At 51.3% G+C, this 21,604-nt stretch overlaps 1 protein-coding gene across 3 annotated transcripts in view; it reads right to left on the bottom strand.

Moving 5' to 3' along the window:
* Nucleotides 1-5,865: 5,865 nt before the first annotated feature.
* Nucleotides 5,866-21,604, bottom strand: part of TXNDC16 (thioredoxin domain containing 16) — a 36,667-nt gene continuing 20,928 nt past the window's right edge. For 2 of the 3 annotated variants that reach the window (XM_086892306.1, XM_086892305.1), the window contains 7 exons: nt 19,684-19,852; nt 19,223-19,359; nt 14,803-14,887; nt 11,480-11,618; nt 10,771-10,931; nt 8,753-8,943; nt 5,866-7,847 (listed from right to left, as the gene is read on the bottom strand). In XM_086892306.1, the coding sequence (XP_086748432.1) occupies nt 7,561-7,847; nt 8,753-8,943; nt 10,771-10,931; nt 11,480-11,618; nt 14,803-14,887; nt 19,223-19,359; nt 19,684-19,852 (1,169 nt within the window). In that variant the 3' untranslated portion in view covers nt 5,866-7,560. The remainder of the gene's footprint in view (nt 7,848-8,752; nt 8,944-10,770; nt 10,932-11,479; nt 11,619-14,802; nt 14,888-19,222; nt 19,360-19,683; nt 19,853-21,604) is intronic. The other variant, XM_086892307.1, reaches the window with a different exon arrangement.

Genomic DNA, 21,604 nt, shown 5'->3' with positions numbered 1-21,604 from the left:
CAGGTGGGATGCAGGGACACAGGAATGTCACAGCCAGCCCTATAATTAAGCCAGCACTTAATTAAGCTCCAAAAGCGCTTTGAGTGCATCCCTGGTAGGGGAGACTCCAGTGAGGAGCCCAGAGAAGGGGGGAGGAATGAAAGAGGATCCTGCCTGCAGCTGGAGCCTGTGGAGCCTCACTGCTGCCTCCTCCCCAGCCCAAAGGGAAGAGCAAGGGGCTGCAGGAGAGGAGAGAGACCTGGAGCTTTTGGGATTGTCCCTCTGGGGTCCTCAGCTGGTGTCCCTGGGGAGCCAGAGCCCCTGAGGATGGAGTGGCAGAGTTGCCAGCTCATCTTTTCATGCTCTTCTTGAAAGGAGGAGGAAGGAGTGAGTGTCACCAGGGTGGGGAGCCAGGAGGGGACAGTGGCTGAGTGACTCAAAGCGGTCATGCCCATTCCTGTTGTCCCCTAGCTCATTCCCAGCACCTGGAGATGGGTTTTGTCAGCCACCACGTGTCCTTCTGGGGACTGTGCCCTTCCTGGGGAGCGTGTAGAGATTGGAGATTCAGCAGGAGGGAAATGCAGGAGCCCAGGCATGGCTCAGGAAGAGGCAGGGTTTGACTCTGGACACATTCACCCAGCAAGGAATCCCACCCAGATGTTCCTGGTGCCTGTCCCCGCTGCCTGCTTGGATTTACAGCCAGCTCTGGCTCAGAGGGCTGAGGTTCCTGAGCTCCAAGCTGGTGCCTGCAGCGGGGAATCTGCTCCGTCCCTCTGTCACCTGGTGCCCTCCAAAAGCACACAGCCCCTTTGAATCCACAGGTGCTGATTCCTGGGAGCAAATGAGATGATCTGGATGCTGGTACCCACACTTCAGCATCCCTGTATTGACAAGGAGGATGATGCTACTTCTCCCCTATTCAGCTTCCAGGCCCATGGGATGGGATGTCTCCAAAGAAGCCCCACAGATCCCCCCAGTGCCATAGGAGAGGTAATTCATGGACAGGTGTTGGTGATTCCCCTTTCCCATCTCTGTCCCCTGTGTCTGGGAGCTGCCCTGGCCTGGGGGACTCTGGCTGCAGACCACAGGCACTGTTCCAGCTTTGCTCCTGAAAGCTTTTCCAGCTATTTTTGGGCAGCAACTGCCTTTCCAAATATTTGCCTTGGTGTTGGTGCCTGGCCCCGCTCTCAGCTGGGGCTCCCTGCTAAGCTGAGCTCTCCCAGCTGCAGCATCCCTTGTGCTTCCATAGCCAGGATCCCACCTCTCCCCAGGGGTCACTTCTCCCACCCACGTCCCCACAGCAGCTCCAGGATCCACAGGGAGTCACTGCAGCCCTGCAAAGCCCAACTGCAGGAGGCTCCAAGGCTTCAGACTCAGCAGGAGCCTGAGGAGATGCTCCATGCACTGCACCGAGGTTCTGCTCTCTCCTCTCCTCCAGGCAGGACTGCTCATGGAGAAATGGGATAAGGACACCATGGATTTCAACTGTGAGAGCCTGCTTCAGCTCTGGGAACAAGAAAAAATGGCCTCAAGTTGCTCCAGGAGAGGTTTAGATGGGATATTAGGGAAAACTCCTTCATGGAAAGGGTTGCCAAGCACTGGCAGTGGTGGATTCTCCATCCCTGGAGGGATTTAAAAGCTGTGTGGATGCACCTGGGGACGTGATTTGGCTTTGCAGTGCTGGGGGAACGGTTGTATTCAATGATCTTAGAGGTCCTTTCCAACTTAAATGCTTCCAGCATTCCATGATTCCATGGCTTTGCCCTCTCTGAGGCTGCTGGATTTTACTCTTTGTGGATCCATGTGCAGAGCGAGCTCAGGCAGTGGCCAGTGCAGAGAACACCACCAAGTTTAGCTGTTTAGGACCTTTTGTGTTTCCAGCAAGCCAAGAAATCCCAGCTGATGGGTTCTTCCCCATCTCTCCTCCCCACTGGAGAGCCCAGCTTGCCCTGCAGGGCTGGAGCAGAGCTGGGGAACCATCCTGAGCTGAATCACGGGCTTGCAGCCGCTCTTTCAACACCCAGGAGGGATTTGGCAATTCCGTGGGCTATTAATAGAGCCAGGCTGCTCTCCCGGGCCCCACGCCGCGCTGGAGGGGTGAGGGAGAGCAAAGCAAACTCTCAGGGAGGTGAAGGGCTGAGTTTACCTAAGGAGAGGTCGGGAAATAACCTGTCAGGGAGCAGGAACCCAGCGCTGCCCTCTCCCCACTTATCGCTCCCCGTCTCCACGTGGGCAGCGCCGAGCCAAGAGGGAACAATGGACAATGAACAGCAATGTCCCAAAGTGCCACTTCTGCTCCCTCCATGGAACCCTGGGGGCTCCCGCTTCTGGGGAGCAGCAGGAAAGGCACTGGGAAGAGGTTACAGTGGGATGGTCCATGGTGGTTGCTGCTTTTCCAGCCTGGACTCTGAGTGTGAGTCAGGAGCAGTGAGGACCCTGCATGGACCTGGTTTGGGAATGGGGCAGGAGAGCAGAACCATGGCTGCGGTGCCAGGATGGGCTGGAGGTGGAGCAGAAGGTGTTCTGTGAGGAGCTGGTTTGGATTGATCTTCCCAGCTCCATCCCAATCCTCATCCAGGAGGATGGAGGCCCCATCCTGGCCACCCTGTAAGGAACAGGTTGGGGGCTGGGGGTTCTCTCCTGGGGTTCTCTCCTGGGGTACTCTCCTGGGGTACTCTCCTGGGGTTCTCTCCTGGGGTACTCTCCTGGGGTTCTCTCCTGGGGATACTCTCCTGGGCCATTTGTATTTTTAGCACTGGAAGTGCCAGGTGGAAGAGCCACCCTGTGTGGAGAGGAGCCCCATCCTGCTCAGCCAGCACCCATTATCTCCCACCCCAGCTCCACCTGCACCCTCCTCAGGGAGCTCCAATTCTGCTGTTACAGCATCGATCGCTTCCCATCCCACCCCTGGACCAACATCTGTCTGTCTGTCTGTCCCCAGACTGTCCCTGTTTGGTCCCCAGCACCTGCCCCACACTGACAGGCAGCAGGGGCGTTGTGTAGGCCCAGGGAGCTGCTTTGGGAGGGGACACACTGCTGTGGGGACAATGATGGACACAGCAGGCAGCGGTGGGATGCTTCTCCATCTCCTCAGGCGATGCCAAGGGCACAGGGAACACACCCAGGGCACCAGGATGGATTGCATCACCCTGGATGTCCCCAGGGGAGGGCTGTGGTCTGGAGGAGGCTATTCCAGACACCCTCAGCAGCAGCCCAGCCTCACCATGGACAAACATTCCCGGACACGGCTCCTCTGCACAGGCCCTGGGACAGGGACAGGTGCTCCAGGGCAGGGATCACAGCCAAGCTGGAGAGGAACCTGCCCTGCAGGGAAAGCATCTCTGCCAGGCTGAGCCACCAGCTGGGATGGAAGGACTGGTTCTCAGTGTCCCCCAGCCCTGCCAGCCTGTCCCCAGCACTGATGAGCCCTGGGGACATGAGCCAGCTCACCAGGTCTTGTCCTGCTCCACATCCTGGCAGTGCTGCTGGAATCTGTCCAGGCAGATCTGTCCTTCCCATGGCCCTGCTCCTGCCTGGCAGCATCTCCTTCCTGGGGATCATGTCCTGTCCTGCCTCCTCTTCCTCCCTGCTGCAGCTGTATCCCAGAGCAGAGCCTGGCACAGCATGAGGCTTGCCAGGAGGGCCTGTGGCCACCCATCAGTGGTCCAGGACAGGCTGGGAATTTGGAAATTCGCAGCCAATTTGGAAAATCCACATTCCTTGAGACAAGGGTTTGTCTCTCACCAGCCTGGTTCTGCTCCAAGGGTGAAAAACTTGGAAGAAAAACTTGGAAGAAATGGCATGACTGCTTCCCATGTGCCACAGTTCCGAGACCACTCCCTCTAAAAGCTTTTAAACACAGAAAACACAACAGACACTTTCAATGTTCCCTCTGTAGTGAGCACTGCTGCCAGCCTGGATCTGTGGATTTGTGGGAGCAGAGAATCACAAAATGTCCTGAGCTGGAAAGGGCCAACAAGGAGTGCACGGAGAATTTCCTGTTGTTTTGGACAATAAATTGTTTTGCTTTCAGGACAAGCACATAACCCTTTTTTGGGCGTGCGTGTGTATCTTTGTTTTAACTTCTGATCATTTAAACACCCCCTGAAAGGCTCCTGAAGCACATCCAAGTGTCCACTGAGATGAAGTCCCACCAGAAGAGCTTGGTCTGAAGCTCCTGTTGACCCATGTCAGCCAGGAAATCTTCAGCTGAGCCTGCACCCCCGAGGGAGGCAGAGCTGTGGTTTATCCAGACAAACACGGCTTTTATTGTTAAATGAAAGAGGAGCTGATAACATCAGTGTCTCTGGTGATCTCACCTCACTTGAGCAGCAGCATCCACACAGGGAGGCTGATGAGCACGCAGACCCTGCTGCCTTCTGTGTGCCTGACAGGTCCTGCTCCTCCAGGTTCCTGGGACAGTTCAGATCCTGCTCCTCCAGGTTCCTGGGACAGTTCAGATCCTGCTCCTCCAGGTTCCTGGGACAGTTCAGATCCTGCTCCTCCAGGTTCCTGGGACAGTTCAGATCCTGCTCCTCCAGGCTCCTGGGACAGTTCAGATCCTGCTCCTCCAGCCTCCTGGGACAGGACAGATCCTGCTCCTCCAGGTTCCTGGGACAGTTCAGATCCTGCTCCTCCAGCCTCCTGGGACAGTTCAGATCCTGCTCCTCCAGGCTCCTGGGACAGTTCAGATCCTGCTCCTCCAGCCTCCTGGGACAGTTCAGATCCTGCTCCTCCAGGCTCCTGGGACAGGACAGATCTGCTCCTCCAGCCTCCTGGGACAGGACAGATCCTGCTCCTCCAGGTTCCTGGGACAGATCCTGCTCCTCCAGGCTCCTGGGACAGTTCAGATCCTGCTCCTCCAGGCTCCTGGGACAGTTCAGATCTGCTCCTCCAGGCTCCTGGGACAGTTCAGATCCTGCTCCTCCAGGCTCCTGGGAATCACTCTGTCCCTCACAGCTGCCCCCCAGAACACGAGCTCTGCCTCCTCTGCCTCACTTCTCACCCAAGGCTGCAATTCCAGGCCATGCTGGATGGGAAGTGGAGCAGCCTTGTCCAGTGTCCCTGCCCCTGGCAGGGTTGGATGTCCTTTGAAAGGTCCCTTTCAACCCAAACCACTCCATGGCTGATTCCATAAACACCCTCAGAGTGTTTCTGTCCACCCCGCTCTGCCCCCAGAGCTGTTGTTGCTGGAGCATTTCCTCCGGTGGATGAGGAAACTCTGGGATGCAGACCCCCATCAAATTGCCCTCAGTATCCCAAACATTTCCCCCCTGTCCATACATAACCTGGCACATTTCTGCCTCCATGGATTTCCCCAAGCACCTGTTTGGGCTACACAATGGAAAAGATATTTTGTATTGAAAAATAAAACCCCAATAAACTCAGAGCCACCTGATGTGGTCCAGGACCATGAGCTGCAAACCCACAGCTGCCCTTCCAGCTGGATTCTGGCAGTGATGGGACATGGATAACTCCATCCCTTCCCAAGTCTGTGCTGGCACCTGCAAGCATCAGGGCTCTGGGCATCCCAACCCAGCCTGGGAGCTGATGGTGATGTTGGGGATGGTGCCAGCAAAGCCAGGCACGGCCCCTCGTGCAGCAGCATCCCCACAGGATCCCACTGGGAAACTGTTCCCGACCTCCAGCCTCGATCCAGCAGCACTGGGAGAGGCAGGGATTTGGGAAGCCGTAATGGAGATGTGGCACTGACCCCTAGTGACAAACTTCTGCCCCAGTCCCGCGCGGGAGAAGGGCTGTGCCTGGAAAAGGACACGAGGATAAGAGCAGGGACATGGGAATGCTCCTCTCCACAAGGATCCTGCTGATGAGGGGTACCCACCCCATCATCCTGCTCCCACCACCCAAAGGAGATGCAGATGAGCCTTCTGGGGATGGAGTTTATTCAAGATGCAATGAAAAACCCAATTATTGCATTTCAACTGCCAGTGGGCAGGGATAGATGGGATAATTGGGAGAAATTTTTGGCTGTGAGGGAGGTGAGGCCCTGGCACAGGGTACCCAGAGAAGCTGCCCCTGGATCCCTGGAACTGTTCCAGGCCAGGCTGGACGGGGCTTGGAGCAGCCTGGGGTAGTGGGAGGTGTCCCTGCCCATGGCAGGGGTGGGATGAGATGGAATGAGCTTGGAAGTCCCTTCTAACCCAACCCATTCTGGGATTCCACGCTGCTGATCAGGGACAGGATGGGAAATGACCAATGTAGAGTTGATGGAATTCAGCAGCGTAAGGACCTCATGGAGCACAGGAATGACGGGAACACACAAAGGATCTGTGCACACCCTTCCCTTGGGAATAATGCCTTTGATCAGCAGGCTGCACTTCATTCCTTTAAATACATACATTTTGGCTCAAAGCCTGTCACTCAGTCCAAAAATTGTCTCTCTCAATTAAGGGCTTCCAGGAGATCCCAGGACTAATGATCTATTTCTGGGTAGTTCAAAACACTCACAGCCATGTGTGCTGCTTGCAGAACGAGAAATAGAGTTTGCAACGCTCTCAGCAGCCCCTTACCAGCCTTTTTCCCTCTTCCCAGAGCCCCAAGGAGTAGGAGGAGGATCTGACCCTCCCAGCACATCCCAGCAGTGCTGTGGAAGGGAGATGTTCGCTGAAAGGAGTGGGATGATCATGGAATCCTAGAATGGTTTGGGTTGGAAGGGACCTTAAAGACCCATCTGCTTTCAACCCCCTGCCATTTCTTGTCCCCAGGAGATGTGCAGAGGCTGGAAATCCACTTCCCCAGGTTTTCAATCTCCCCAGTTAAGTTCTGGATGGGAAGCAGCTCCATCCCATCTTGGAAAGGTCCAGCTTTGCCCCTCATCTCCCTCTCCTCTTCCACAGCACTCAGTTTTCCACAGACCTTGCTCCCTGCACCATTCCTGGCTCAGGAGGCTCCAACCTCGCCGCTGTCACCGAGAGCAAAGACAAATCGAGGCTGCAAATAACCCCCTGGGCTTGTGACCAAGAAAATGCCAGCAGTGAGGAAAGCCATCTCCCAACCTGCCCACCCTCGGGATTTGCTGGCAGAGTTTTGTCCCAGCTATCCAGGACTGTTGTGTGACCTGAGCTCTGGCCTCTGGAATAAATCTGCTTCGACCAGATCCCCCTCTTCCCCCTCACGGAATTTGGGTCAGGTGTAAACACAACTGGGAGCCGGTTGGAGCAGCCCTGGAGTGGTGGAATGCTGGCTCCACACACTTCCAGCACAGGATTTTCTGTCACACATCAGTAGAGCTTCTCCTGCAAGCAGGGAAGAGAGAAATGGGCTTTTTATCTTGGAACCACTCACCCCTTCCTGCTCAGGGGCAACTGAAGCAACTCTGAGACTTGGGGAATCTACAGAGCAGGGCTGATCTGTGTTTTCCAGCGTAGCTTTCTGCTCAGTGAGCTCCCAACAGCAGCCAGGGAACAACGTGTGGGATGCACAGACACGTCCCTGGCATCAGAAGCCCCCAGCACTCTGCAGCAGGGAGTGGCCTTTCCCTTCAGCAGTCCTTGACAGCTGAAAGCACTCCTCTCCTTGGAGAAAAGGCTGGGAAGGTTTCCCAGGGCAGTCCCACACCTCTCAGAGCTCGCTGTGCCTCTTGCCCTGCTTGTCCCTCGCTGCCAGCCTCGGGGCTGTGCCCCGGAGGTCCCTCCCAGGGGAACCAAATTCCTCTGCCGTGCTCTCCTGGGATGGCTCTTCCCGGCTGGCAGTGTCCCCTCCCCCTCTGGCAGTGTCCCCTCCGGGAATTCTGGGCGGGTCCGGGGTGTTCCCAGACTTGGGGGACAGCTCAGGCACGGATGGCTCCATCATCTGCAGGAAGTCGTAAGCAGGGAGTGGTGGCTTCCAGTCCTCCTCAGACAAGGTACCTGAGCAGCAAACAAACACAGCCCCGGTTAGCAGGGAAAGAGTTCTGCCCCACCTCCATGGATATTTCCCTCTCTGAGGAATTACAGCTTTCCCCCCACCCCATTCTAAGGAATACAAAATTAAAAATCTTTTCTGAAAGATCATAGAACCACAGAACAATTTGGGTTGGAAGGGACCTTAAATATCCAAGCCCTTGGGTACTTCCAGGGGTCCAAGGGCAGCCACAGCTGCTCTGGGAATTCTATTCCAGGGTCTCCCCATTCTTCCAGCCAGGAATTAATTCCCAATCTCCCATCCATCCCTGCCCTCTGGCACAGGGAGCCATTCCCAGTGTCCTGTCCCTCCATGCCTTGTCCCCAGTCCCTCTCCAGCTCCCTTGAGGAAGGCAGATCCATTCTGGCTCCTTCCAAAGCCTCATCAGGCTGATCAAGACAGGAGAGATGCAGTGAAAAGCTTCACAGCACAAGCCAAGCCATTATGCCCTAAAGCCCCCAGTAAAACACCAGCTTCCTCATCCTTTTCCATCCAAAAAGAAATGCAGGAAGGTGCCCAAAGAGCAGCTACTTCTTACACTGACAGCTGGGAGCTGGGAGCTTTTTTATTAGCAAGCTGTGGTTGGGAATGGGAAAACACAGCCAGATTTGGGGATTATCACAGGGAAAAGATGTCAATTCCAAACTATCCACGTTTGGCTCCGAGCATTAAACAGTCCCAAAGCAAACTTGGGAGTGTGGGCATTCTCTCCTGGCTGGACTCTTTGTACTTCTCCAGCTCTAACAAGCAGAGCTGATTTTTCCATCCTTAAATTCCAGGGCAGACAATTTATTGCACGTAGTATCTTCCCATAAACAGACCGGAGCTCACAGTGTGTGCTTGGGAACGCTGTAAACCTGTGTCCACTTACTGCTGGGAATCTCCAGTCCTGCTTGGAGCTTCTCCAGCCACGACAAGATGTTCATCTCAGTGATGGACTGCTCTGATGGGAACTTGAATACCTGGCCACCAGCATGGAGGTTCACCCAGAGGAGAACGGGCAAGGAAGGCGTGGTGGAGAAGTACGTCCTGAGGATCCCGTGTCCCACTGGAGTCTTCTTCCTGTTGGGAAGAGGAGATTTAGGTTTGGCAGCACAACAGGGCTGAGAGCCAAAAAAACCACCGAAGTCCTTGGGTTACATCCAGCAAAGCACAGTTTGGTGGGACTGCAGAAGCACCATCCCTGGAAGTGCTCAAAGCCAGGCTGGATGGAGCTTGGAGCAACCTGGAATTGTGGAAGGTGACTCTGGCCATGGAAAAACAGGATGGGCTTTGAAGTCCCTTCCAGCACAAGCCATTGCAGAATTTCTAAGCACTGTAAACGAGCTTGATGCTTAAGGAACCTGTTAGGATCCAAGGGAGAGAGAGCAAACAGCCTGGATGGGTGAAGGAATCCTTGAGCAGGACAGACTCTGTAGGAAGGTGGGAATGTTCTCCACCTTAAGCTTCTGAGAACAGGTGGGACAAGAGTGGGACAGGTCCTGCAGCCCCCCAGGGTCCAGCCCTGCCTGCAGGGACAGCTGCCAGCTCCTTCCAGCCCAGCTGCTGCCACTGCCCCACAGAAACAGCAATTCCACAGGGATGGAAAGGCAAATTCCTCAAGTGACACAGAGAGAGTGAAAACAGGACATTGAGACAGAGGGACAGCAAACCCAAAAAGGTGCTGGGACATTCCAGCACTGTTTTAAGGCTTCAGGTCTGAGCTGGCTCTTGCCCTGGGAGTGAGGGAGGGCCTCTCTCCAGGATGAGGGACTTTTGACAAGGACATGAAGTGACAGGACACAGGGAGTGGCAGAGGGCAGGGTGAGATGGGATATTGGGAAATGGGAATTCTTGGCTGGGAGGTGTAAAAAAAAATAAGTAATTTTTTTAGTTACTGGTTTAAAACCACGACAGAGGGTGGGCAGGCCCTGGCACAGGGTGCCCAGAGCAGCTGTGGCTGCCCCTGGATCCCTGGAAGTGCCCAAGGCCAGGCTGGATGGGAAATCTTGGACAGTGGAAGGTGAGATGAGATCCCTTCCACCCCAAACCACTCTGGGATCCTGGTGTGTTTTGTGGCATTTTGCTCTGGCACAGGAAGGTTTTTTGTGTCTCAGAGCAAAGGCAGATGTGTAGGTGGGGAAGTTCCAGGGCTCTCGTTTCTGCTGCATTACTGGCAGCCCAATCCCCTTCTCTCTGAGCACATGTGCATTTTCCCCCTCAGCTAAACTCCAGCCCACGCTGGACGGTGCTTCCCAGACTTCAAAGCACGTTATGATTAAGCCACTGAGGCTTCTCTGGGCTTGGGCAAAACAAACAGAGGATAAAAATTCAAAATGTAACTAAGAAGAGGAGGATTAAAAAAAAAAAACCAACAAAAAAACCCAAACCCCTTTCCTACAATCTCCTATTCCTTAGGTCTCGAATTAATTTTGTTGCTTGAATATTTTTTTAAGTTTCATTTATAGGGCTTCTGGTTGTGAAAACTTTCTTTCAGCAGCCAATGACCAGTCATTCCCTCTAATTGCTGATGGAAAATCACCATAAGACATTCCAGGAGGGCAAATTTCCATTTTTTTTTTTTCTTCCCACATGCAACATAAATACAAGTAACACCAGACCCAGGGTCAAGCTACGACAAGCACTAGAGAACATTTTCCTCTATTGAAAACCATTTCTGCAATCAATTAAATATTTACTAATTTTACTTTGTCAGGCAATTTTTGCAGCTGCCCAGAACACTGAGTGAACCATTGCTCAATGCTTTGCCCCCACCATCAACTCCTGATGATTTCAGACCCAATAATCACATTACCACCTCGTGTTCTCAGTAATTGCAGCCTCAGGGTTTTGTTTTTTTCCCCCTGTGAGGCTCAGAATGAGTTAATGGAGAGATTTTCAAACACTCACAGGTTCAACCAGCAAGCCACAAACGCCTGCTGGGGTCTTCCTTTTGCCAGCTTCAGCATTTCTTTTCTTTCCATCTGACTGATGTTACCAGCACTGAACAGGATGAGGAAGGGCTTTCTGAGCTGCAAGTACCGGGGCAGATTTGACACGGTGATTTCTGGCTGCAGGACATCCCAAAAAAGAAACTGGGGGTTATGGGGAGGAGAAAAGAGGAGAAAATTCCACTTTCTGCTCTTACATGAGGGTGCAGGGGTTAAACAAGGCTGCAGTGTCCGTGTGGAATGTGGGGAGCTGGAAGAGGGCTGGGATTTTGGGGGCACTTGGAGATGTCTTTGCCCAACCCAAGTGCACCAAGTCTGCGGGAGCAGCTGTGAGCTTGGGGATGTGAGCAGAGCAAGGCTCCAAAAGGCACATGGAAAAAACCCTGGGAATAGGGAACAGACCCTGTGGGAGGCCAAGCCACTGCTGCAGCAGGTGAATGACCCTGAAACCAATCTCTCAGCTCCAGGGTCTCCTGCTCCAAGACCACCCAGCAAACAGAAGATTTCTGTCCAGACTCCCTGCTCCAAGTCATAAAATTTAAAAACTGACTTGGCACGATAAAAATAACGAGCGGACACGGCCGTTCTGCACAACTCCACGCTACAGTCAGGGCTCTGCAAATGACTGCAGTGGAAAAAAAGGACATTTTGGTTTTATTTTTACTCACAAAAATGTCCAGCAGTTGATATCTGATCATCTGCACCATGTCCTGCACGCTGTGTTGGGAAAGAGCGATGCCTTCCACGCTCCGGCCTCCGCTGCGGGCGAGGAGGAGGGCAGGGGGGGACACGGAGTATTTTCGGGATCTGAAAAAGAGGGATGGGCACAGAGGGGTTGGACACACCCCAAATTGAGGAGCTGGCATCCTCCTGGAGATGTGTCCCATCATTGGAAATGTTCAAGGCCAGGTTGGGTGGGCTTGGAGCAACCTGGGGTAGTGGAAGGTGTCCCTGTTCGTGGCAGGGGGTGGAATGGGATGAATTTTAAGGTCCCTTCCAACCCAAACCATTCTGGGATTCTGGGGTTTTATTCCTGCTTCTCTTTCATGTTTACACTTAGGGTTGGGTGATGCAAACACCCACCCAGGGCTTCACTCTGCCTCCCCAGCCAAGGCAAACAGAGGGCTCACATTCCATCCAAGGGACACAGCCCACAACAAAACAACCTCCAGCAGATCCAATTTTTGTTTCAGTGAACGAGCCCAGAAATGTTGGTGAAGTCCAAGCCCCACATTGGAGCAACACACACAGGCTGCACCCACCCACTCCTGGTGAAGCAGCCAGATTATCTTTGGTTCCACAACACCCTTCTGGTGAGAGGGTTCAAGGGATTCAAAGAAAAAGCTGAGAAAGTGAGAAAAGCAAAAATAGGAGAAGTCTGAGCAATGAAAGGGCAGGGGGGACACCAATTTTCTGGAAGTTTGAGGAACTTCAGCCCTGGAGGCTCCAGATGGCACTGCCCAGAGGAAGGGTGTGACAGGGGAAATCAGCTGTCTCTGCAGGTTTTGAGGGCATGTCTGGCTTGTTTTTCAAAGGCTCCTGGCAATTTTTCAAAGGCTGTGACACCAAAGAATCCGAGAATTCTCAGGTTTGGGTTGGAAGGGACCTTAAAGCTCATCCAGTTCCACCCCTGCCATGTGCAGGGACACCTTCCACTGTCCCAGGCTGCTCCAAGCCCTGTCCAGCCTGGCCTTGGACACTTCCAGGGATCCAAGGGCAGCCCCAGCTGCTCTGAGCACCCTGTGCCAGGGCCTGCCCACCCTCACAGAGAAGAGTTTCTTTAGGTCATCAGTGACACAGAAAATGGAGGGAACTACAGATAATTAATTTCCATGTTGTCCAACTCTTCTGGAGGCCTTTCCCATCTTCTATCACAGCATTTATCTCTCTGGGACTAATCCACTGCAAGCTTCACTGTGAGCTGATGTATTTACAGTTGATTAAGTCTGCCAAGACCCTAAAAAGTATTTAATTCAGGGATTTTGAACTTATTAAACTTCTGTGAGTTTTAAAGAGATTCTTTGCCTTGGTCATGGCTCAGAGGAGTGAGGACTCTTGTTCCCTGTATCTAAAATACATCACCTTGTTCAGCAGCCTTTGAAAAGTGTCTGTGAGGGTGGTAAGGTGCTGGAAAAGGATTCCAGAGAAGCTGTTCCATCCCTGGAGTGGAAGGTGTCCTTGCCCATGGCAGAGGGTGGAACTGGATGGGATTTAAGATTTCTTCCAATCTAAACCATTCTGGGGTTCTACTCTGTGATTCCATAAGGAAATATCTCATATACTGCCAGAAAAATCACCAAATTCCCCAGCTGCACTCTATGCTGAAATCCCTTCTCCTCTTCCTGGTACTGTGTTGTGCTCACCACAGGTTTCTATTTATACAGCAGGACCATTTAGTGGGTAACACAAGTCTTGCATTTCAATCAAAACCATCTGCAAACGAATACTTGGCAGGAATCTCTGACATCCACGTGGAAATAAGTAAGGACCTCATGCAAAGCATTTCTCCCTCAATGCCTTTTTCCCCTTCATTAGGGACCAGCCCAGCAGGTGCCTGCTGAGCAAACAGCTTTGCTGACAACACCCTTTGTGTATCCTGTAGCCCCTTTTCCCTGGAAAAGGTCCACAGGATGCACAAAAGGGGAATCAGCTTTCCGTGACCTAGGAGCCACAAATATTTTCTCCTTGAGCACTGAGCTGAAGAATGGTTTTTCATTTTCTGAAGAAGGGAAGTGAGCCTGGCTCTTGCATCAGGAATTCCTGTAAGTGTTTACTTTCTGCTTACAGTTGAGAAGCCCATCAGCTACCGTAGCTTCATCCACAAATCACAGCCAAAATCCAAACTGGGCAGAAGGACTATCAGTATAAACTGCACTAAATATTCCTGCTAAACAGGAGCAGGCTGCAGACTCCTGGAGCAAGAGCAGGGAGGTGAATTCGTGCATGTGTCAGCTCTGAGAGAGCACAGGCTTCTTCTCCTGGTACCTTGAGAGATCACCCTATCCTCTGCCTTTTTTTTCCCTTCTAGCAGCTGGGCTGAAATCCTCAGGGAAGAAAAATCTTGACTGATGCCTGAAGCAGTTTGGTTAATAGAGATGTATTCCCAAGGTGTTTGCATTTCTATTCTCCGTGCTCACCACAAAAATGCCCGTGTCTCATCAGGAATGCATCACACCTCTGAGGAACTAATGAAAATAATTCCCTGCTGCACTGCAGCCTCTTAAACCCACACCTGGAAAACAGGCCAAGCACCTCCTGGGATTTTTAACTCTGCCTTGATAACTAATTCCTGATGGAAATGAGATGCCAGGGCAAGCTGGAGATTCCCCCTGGACCCAGCTGCATTTCTAAGCACTGAAGCTCCTCTCACACTCCAACCCAAAGGACTTTGCCCCTTGCTGGAGGCTTCATTACACATGGAAGATCTCATTAACTCCCATTTGACTTCAAGTCAGGGATGCAATTCCACCAGGAATGCAGCTCCATGGCAAGACAGTATTTATTTCTCAGCCTCCAAAGTCTTTTCCAGCACCCAGACTCAATGTCCACTCCACTCCCAGCCCAAGCTTCTTTTCTGGCTGTTCTTGGCAACTGGGGGCAACCAGCAGAGCAAGGGAAGGCACTGCAGTGACTATCCATCATTTTTTCCTCATGGAAAGAGAAAGGCAGGACTCTTTCCCCCCTCACACACTGATGGTATAGTTTTTCCAGCCTGTTTTTGGTTTTCAGAAAGGTTTGTTCCTGTTTGTGGGAGGAACACAATCACATCCATGAGGGCAGAAGGACTGGAAACACCCAGAGTGAGTATGGACAGCAGGAAGGTGACCATGAGAATCAGTGGCAGAGCCAAGGTGACAATTCCCTTTGGATGAGTCCTGATCCCATCTCCCTGCAGGAAAAAGTCACTTGTAGCTGTCACTCAGCACAGTGACACTTTCACTAAGTGCAGATCAGCTTGAATTCTTCCCAAAGGAAAAGAGAAACCACTTACAAAGCCAAGGCATCATCTTCAAAATACATCCCCATCCTTACGTGGCCACTTAGGATGTTTCCTGCCTCTTCAAAAGCTTCCCTGGCTGGAAAAAGACAAAGACACAAGAATAAACAACAGAAAGAGAAGTGCTGAGGTTTTTTTTCCTGGAAACTTGATCGATGCTTGCACACATAACATCCTGCCAGAGCAGACTTTCAGGAACTAAAGCAGGATTAGAGGCTCACAAGAAATTACTACAGGCCATGGGAGGAGGAGCAGGCAGAGAGCAAGGATCAGGGGAAAATTCCCATTATGAGAAGAGTGTTTGCTCTTCAGCCACTAGCACTGAGCCTCCAGGATCTGCAGGACACAGGCACTGCTGGAAAATGAAATGTCTTTAAGTTCTTACAGTCTGTAAGAGTTCTTGGGAACAGGAGACCAATTATAAGTCTAAACAGAAATCTTATAAATCCCAGTGACCTTTGAGAAATGATGGATGATGGCTTTACTGGAGTAGGGCTAAGAGCCTGGAGATAAACCAGCCTTTCCCTCAAGTGTCTCTTGGTTTATCCAGCTCCTTCCAGCACTCTGGGGCTGCTGCAGGATAAGGAAAAACCAGGCTGGGCTCTCTTGATCACAGCTGAGATTGAGAGCACAGCTCCAAAACAAAGCTGACTGCAGAGCTGGTTTATTCCCTTATAAAAAGCCTCCAATTTCACAGAATTCCAGAATGATTTAGATTGGAAAGGACCTTAAACTCATCTTGTTCCATGCCCTGCCATGGGTGGGAGCACCTCCCATCAGACCAGGTTGCTCCAAGCCTTGTCCAGCCTGGCTGTGGTTTCAGGCAGGGGATCCATGGGAAAGCCAAATTTTGTGGGAACATGCAAGACATGGTGGGGAGCTTGTGAAATGCAGAGATCAGAGCTCCAAACAGCTGCTGCCAAAGGTGGGGTGAGAACAGGGAGGATTTCAACACCACCACCCCCCTCCTCCTTTGAATTGAGCAACTGAAAGCAACAAGATCGGCTCTTCCGACCCAAGGAGAGGGAGAAATCTCCCTCTTTGGAGAAGCCAGGTTCTTCCTGAGATTTAAGGGGGTATCTCAGATGCAGCCATGATATAAATTGCTGTCACACACCAGTGACTGCTCCTCAGAACATTCACTGTCACAGCACAGCCCAAGCTCCTGGGACCGGTGACTCAGAGCTCAGTAGATGGAGCTGCCTCACAACCGGTCATTTTTTGGTTCTTTGATTCCTGTTTTGCAGCTACACTCAAAGCTGGATTTTCCACTCTTTCCCACGTGGCCCATAAGATTTCATTTAAGCTGTTTTCCTTTTTAAATGGAAGGAGTTCCTTAAGGAGTGGCTCAGTCATTATCATAGAATCTCTGAATGGTTTGGGTTGGAAATGACATTAAAGCTCAGCCAGTTCCACCCCTGCCAGGGTAGGGACATCTTCCACTGTCCCAGGCTGCTCCAAGCCCTGTCCAGCCTGGCCTTGGGCACTTCCAGGGATCCAGGGGCAGCCACAGCTGCTCTGGGCACCCTGTGCCAGGGCCTGCCCACCCTCCCAGGGAACAATATTTTCCCAATATCCCATCCATCCCTGCCCTCTGGCAGTGAGAAGCCATTCCCTGTGTCCTGTCACTCCAAAGCCCCTCTCCAACTGCTGCTACACAGAAACCATTCTTGGATGTTGCTTTCCAGCTCTTCTGGTCTTTGGTTACTTGATTTTATCAGTGCTGAAAGAAAAGTTCCCATCCCAAATTCCTCCACCAAGCTTTAAATCCTCACTTGAGATATGAGCTTGTCTTGAAGTGCTGCACTGGCTGCAGGAATTCCCTCCTAAGTCAGGACAACCTCCAGCAATACCAGGCTTATTCCTTGAGCTGATGAGATCCTCCCTCCCTATCACACTTCCAAATTTTTCCCTATTTCTGGCTGCACTAGATCCAGAGCCACACACCAGCCCATATTTTTCCAGTGACAGGTTCTTTGCTTCGTACCCAAAACCCCTCCAAGTTCACACAGCTCCACTGCAGACAGGAAGCACTTGAAAAAAAATCTATTTAAATATTTCCTAGGAAATTGGTCCCCTCCTGAAAGCATGATTTGAATTCCCTGAGGGTCCTACTCATGCTCTGCAGCACATTCCTTGAGCTGGGATCCCAGCTGCCCAGAATTGCACAAGCACAACTTCACTGACTTGGGAACAACAAGGAATTGAGCTGCTACATGAGGAAGGGTCCAAAATCCCTGCAGAGTTTTTATCTGAGCCCCACCCTTTCATCCCCCTGGAAGATTTTCAGTCACATTTTCTGACTGTGCTCTCCAGCACAGCAGCTCCTGTAGCATCTCTTGTGCCTTCCTCACTTGGCTTCCACTGATGCTGCCAAGCCCTGTGAGGCACCAGAGCTCAAGGATATTTATCCCTGAGGGTTTAGGACAGTTTTACTTCCCAGGATGCTCCCAGTTTCTGCATCAAAACCAAATTTCTGTCCTAAAAGTTCTCTGAGTTTCCAGGAAAACACTCGTTCATTGCCCTCAAAATACATTCACCTCCAACTAGTAAATTTTATTTAGGATTTTTCCACCAAGCCTCTTTTAGCTCAGACCCCCCAATGGGCTTCTTAACATAGTCCTGATGCTAAGGGTTGGAAAACATCCAGGATTTTTTTTAGCAGGACATCTCACTGCTCCTTTTCAGTTCACTAGAAATGGCAATGACACAGCTCGCTGCTGCTCGGGGTTAGAGCAGCAATTCTGCCACGAGAAAACGATTGGGAATTCCAGATAAACCTGCAGGTTGGTAAGAGGAGCAGTGTGGTTCTCCTGACTCCAGCCTGGCTTGATGCCAGAACAGCTGGCTCCAGGTTCCTGCTCCCTCAGGCTGTTCTGCATCACAGCTCCAGCACCCCCAGGAAATGGGTGGAGAAGACATCCCAGATTTCATCTCCCTGAGGCTGAGTTAGCCCAGCCTGAGGATGCCATTCTGGATTGCAGATGGAATGTGTCCTGAGGGAAGAGCCAATCCTACAGGATGCACAAAGAGCTGTCTGGAAGCCTCCAAGGCTCATGTTTGCATGGCAGGAAATGAACAGCTTCTCTGTAGAATCATGGAATAGTTTGGGTTGGAAGGGACCCCAAAGTCCATCCATGGCAGGGACACCTCCCACTGTCCCAGGCTGCTCCAAGCCCTGTCCAACCTGGCCTTGGGACACTTCCAGGGATCCAGGGGCAGCCACAGCTTCTCTGGGCTGGATTAAATGTTTTTTGGGATCAGTAGGATTTCCTGCTGTATTTACCAGATTAGAGGAAGGCAGAGATTTGGCTGTCAGCTGGCTCAGGGAACACAGCCCAAGTGTTTTCTAGTTGGTTCCAGGCATTCTGTCCTGTCCTTACCTCTTCCCTCTGGACCCTCTCACGTGAGAAAGTAGCTTGGTTTGCACTAAACCAAAGCTTAGAGGCACAAGGGAGCTTTAAAATCAAAATAATCTGAAAGTTTGATCTTAAGCAAGATCAGAAGTTCTCCTATTTTTAAGGCAGAAAATACTAGGGGAAGCTGGCAACTGGGAGTCTGTGGGGTTGGAAGAACTCGGCTCCCAACTGTGAGGCCCTGGCACAGGGTGCCCAGGATCCCTGCAAGTGTCCCAGGCCAGGCTGGACAGGGCTTGGAGCAGCCTGGGACAGTGGAGGGTGTTCCTGTCATGGCAAGGGATGGAACAAGATGAGCTTTAAACCAAACCAAACCATTCCATGATTGTCATTTGCCTGGTGTTCTGTCTCCAGACTGGATTTATTCCCTCTCCCTTGGTAACATTTTGCATTTCTTTGTCCACCCATTCCAAAATCCTCAAGAGGATTACATTGAGTTATTCACATTTCATTCCTTCTGATGCAGGAAACTTCCTTTTACCTTGCTGTTCTGTTAAAAAAATATAAAAATAAAGGTCTTGGATTGTGTGTTACAAGAACTGAGGCTGTTTCCTCTTCAGGAGAAGTCAGCAAGATCCAAGAGTGGATCTCTTCCTTTTTTAAGGAAGAATATGCTGGGACACGTTGTACATGGGCCAGAGGAAGAGGCTGATGGATCTGGGCTAAACCAGAGGTTAAGAGGGAATTTAATTCCAGCCTAAAACTGCTTTGAAGGGACTCATAAAGAGGACAGAGCCAAACCCTTGTGGGTAAGGGGCAGGAGACATGACAGGCTTGGGAAGTTTCTGCTCCCACGTGGGTGCAGCAAACACAGCTGGCAGCTGGATGTCCTCTGGGCCAGGGTATGGATCTGAAACCCCACACCTGGAATCACCTGCTAGCCTCTCGTGGCAAAACTGAAAAAGGCAGTGCCAGGCAGGATGTGCTGTGAACTTCCAACAGCTGGAAGCATCCCTGTCCCACCAGGAATGAAGCTTAACCCACCAATCCCAACAAACCTTTGCTGGTGTCTGTGCTAAAAACTCCCAGGAGTGAGGTGTGGTGATGGGATGAGAGCTCAGATGGAATCTCCCCTCTTAAATATCCTTCTGCTTCATCCACCGTGGTCAGCTTCAGTGGGCAGGGAACTTGGCTCCTGTGGAAAGGCAGAGAAACAACCTGGGCTGTTGTCTTCTCTGCTCTTGGGATGAAGAACCAACAATCAACCTCAATCCAACAAGGCCACATCACAACAGGACAAGTGTGACACCTCATTAGAGACAAAAATTATCATCTGGGAAGTCCCAGAGAGGTGCTGGAGCTGGTTACAGCCAAGAGAGAACAGCCTGAGCCAAACTTAAAGCACTGGGATCCTCACTAAAAATAAGAATTTAAGAATTCCAGCAAAAAGAGAGGGATGGTGTCAGCAGAAGGAGGTGGCAGATGTGCCAGTGTCACCCTGTGGGGGTTTGTCACTCACAGCAGGATGAAGCTGCTCAGCTCCTCTGTCCCCCACATGCCATCGTATGTCACCGACTGCTGTCCCTCCTTGTAAATCTTGATGGTGGGGAACTGGGTGACATTCTCCTGGGAGCAAAGGCCAGGCCAGTCCCAGCAGTTCACTCGGGACAGCAAAACCCCCAGGGCTCCTAGAGTGGAAAAGGAGTATTCAGGAATGATAGGAAAAATTAAAAACAATATTAAATTGGTTGGAAAACAGAGCTATTTATTATTATTGTCTGTGTTTGTATTAATGCTGACAGAAATCCACCAAAATCCAGCCACAAATACACAATCCCTCTGAGTACAGCCCATCTCCCTCTTGAAATCACACATTCCCTGAGACATTCACATCTGACTGGTGACTCCAAAAAACACCACAAAATCCTGAGACAGCTGTCCAGGAGCTTAAAAGGCAGTAGGAAAAGGTATTGGAAATACCTTAGGAATAAGGCCAAGAGAAGGAAATAATGTAGGCACTCACTTACAGAAAAAAGGGAAGATAAAGCTTGGCATGATGGAGGAGGAGGATACAGCCAAGGTTTTTGCATTTATTAAGTTGTTCAATATTGAAAAATCTCTGTTCTACCTCAATCATGAAGCCAAATGCATCTGGACCAGTTAAAGAGGATGGAAGAGATGCTCCCATCCACTGTCCTGTGGGATTCTTGGGGCTGTCCTAAGAGCCAGGAGCTGAGCTTGGTGATCCTTGTGGATCCCTTCCAACTCTGGATTTTCTGTGATCCCACCCAAGCCATGAGCAGACACCTGTAGGACCTTCAGGAAGGGGTCTCACAAGCAAGGGAGTGGGAAAGGAAGAGCATTTGGGAATTACAGAGCAGTCAGTCCAACTGTGGGTCCTGGGAAATGTCCTAAGAAGGCTTTTTATGGATCTCAGCAACGGAAGAAACTCAAGAGCTTGGTAAGAAGGGAAACAAATGAAAAGTTGGTTCCTTGAGTGCCCAAGGTTTGTGCAACTCCAGCATTTCCTTCAGCAAAGAACCATGGAGTCACAGAGTGTTTGGGTGGGAAGGGACCTTAAAACTCATCCAGTTCCACCCCCTGCCATGTCAGGGACACCTTCTGCCATCCCAGGTTGCTCCAAGCCCTGTCCAGCCTGGCCTTGGACACTTCCAGGGACCTTTCTTTCATCTTTGGGCTGGGTGAAGCCCAGCACAGGCTGCTGCTGTTGGTCCATGGCTAAGCCTGACCTAAATCCTGACCAGTTTCACTCCCTCCCTTCCCTTGGCAGCTGCCTCAGGGGCCTGACCAAGGACACTGTGCAGTTGTCCATGCCCACGGCGGGAATGCTCTATCTCAGAAATCTTCATTCCTTCCCTAAATTCCTTTGAACAAGACTCAAAAGCTGCATGGGAAAGATGGGATAAAACCTAGAGACAAGTACACACATGGACACAGACCATGGCAGAGTCCTTCAGAACCAGGGTTGGAGCAGATGGTGAGGATTTCTCAAGAGAAACCAGCCAAGCTTTTCTTCTCTCCCTGTCCTGGGTCTGATTCTGATCACTGTTTTCATTAAAGGCCTGGCTGATGGAATAAAACACATCCAATCTGGTTTTGATCTCAAGCCTAGAGGGGCAGAAAGCAATTTGAAAGGCAAAGTGTAAGAAGAGCAGCATTCCACAAGGAGAAGCAGGATGAAAAGGTACCACCAGTGCTGCAAGAAAGGGATGGACACTCAACAGCATCTGCAGCCCATGGGAAGAAAATGATGTTCTTCTGACCTGGTGAAACCTCTGCAGAGCCCAGCAAGCCAGCCTGGGAAACACATTTTTGGAAAGGTTTAAGCAGATGAGAATCTGGAGCAGTTTGGAAGATTTCCCTCATGAGGAAAAAAACCGAGTTTTGTCGGGAAATCGCCAGTGAGAGAGAAACAATAA

This window comes from Cyanistes caeruleus, chromosome 6 (genome assembly GCF_971803275.1).
Source record: "Cyanistes caeruleus chromosome 6, bCyaCae1.hap1.1, whole genome shotgun sequence".
NCBI classification, from domain to species: Eukaryota; Metazoa; Chordata; class Aves; order Passeriformes; family Paridae; genus Cyanistes; species Cyanistes caeruleus.
The sequence above is the reverse complement of the archived record's forward strand: the minus strand, read 5'-3'. Positions and strand labels throughout refer to the sequence as shown.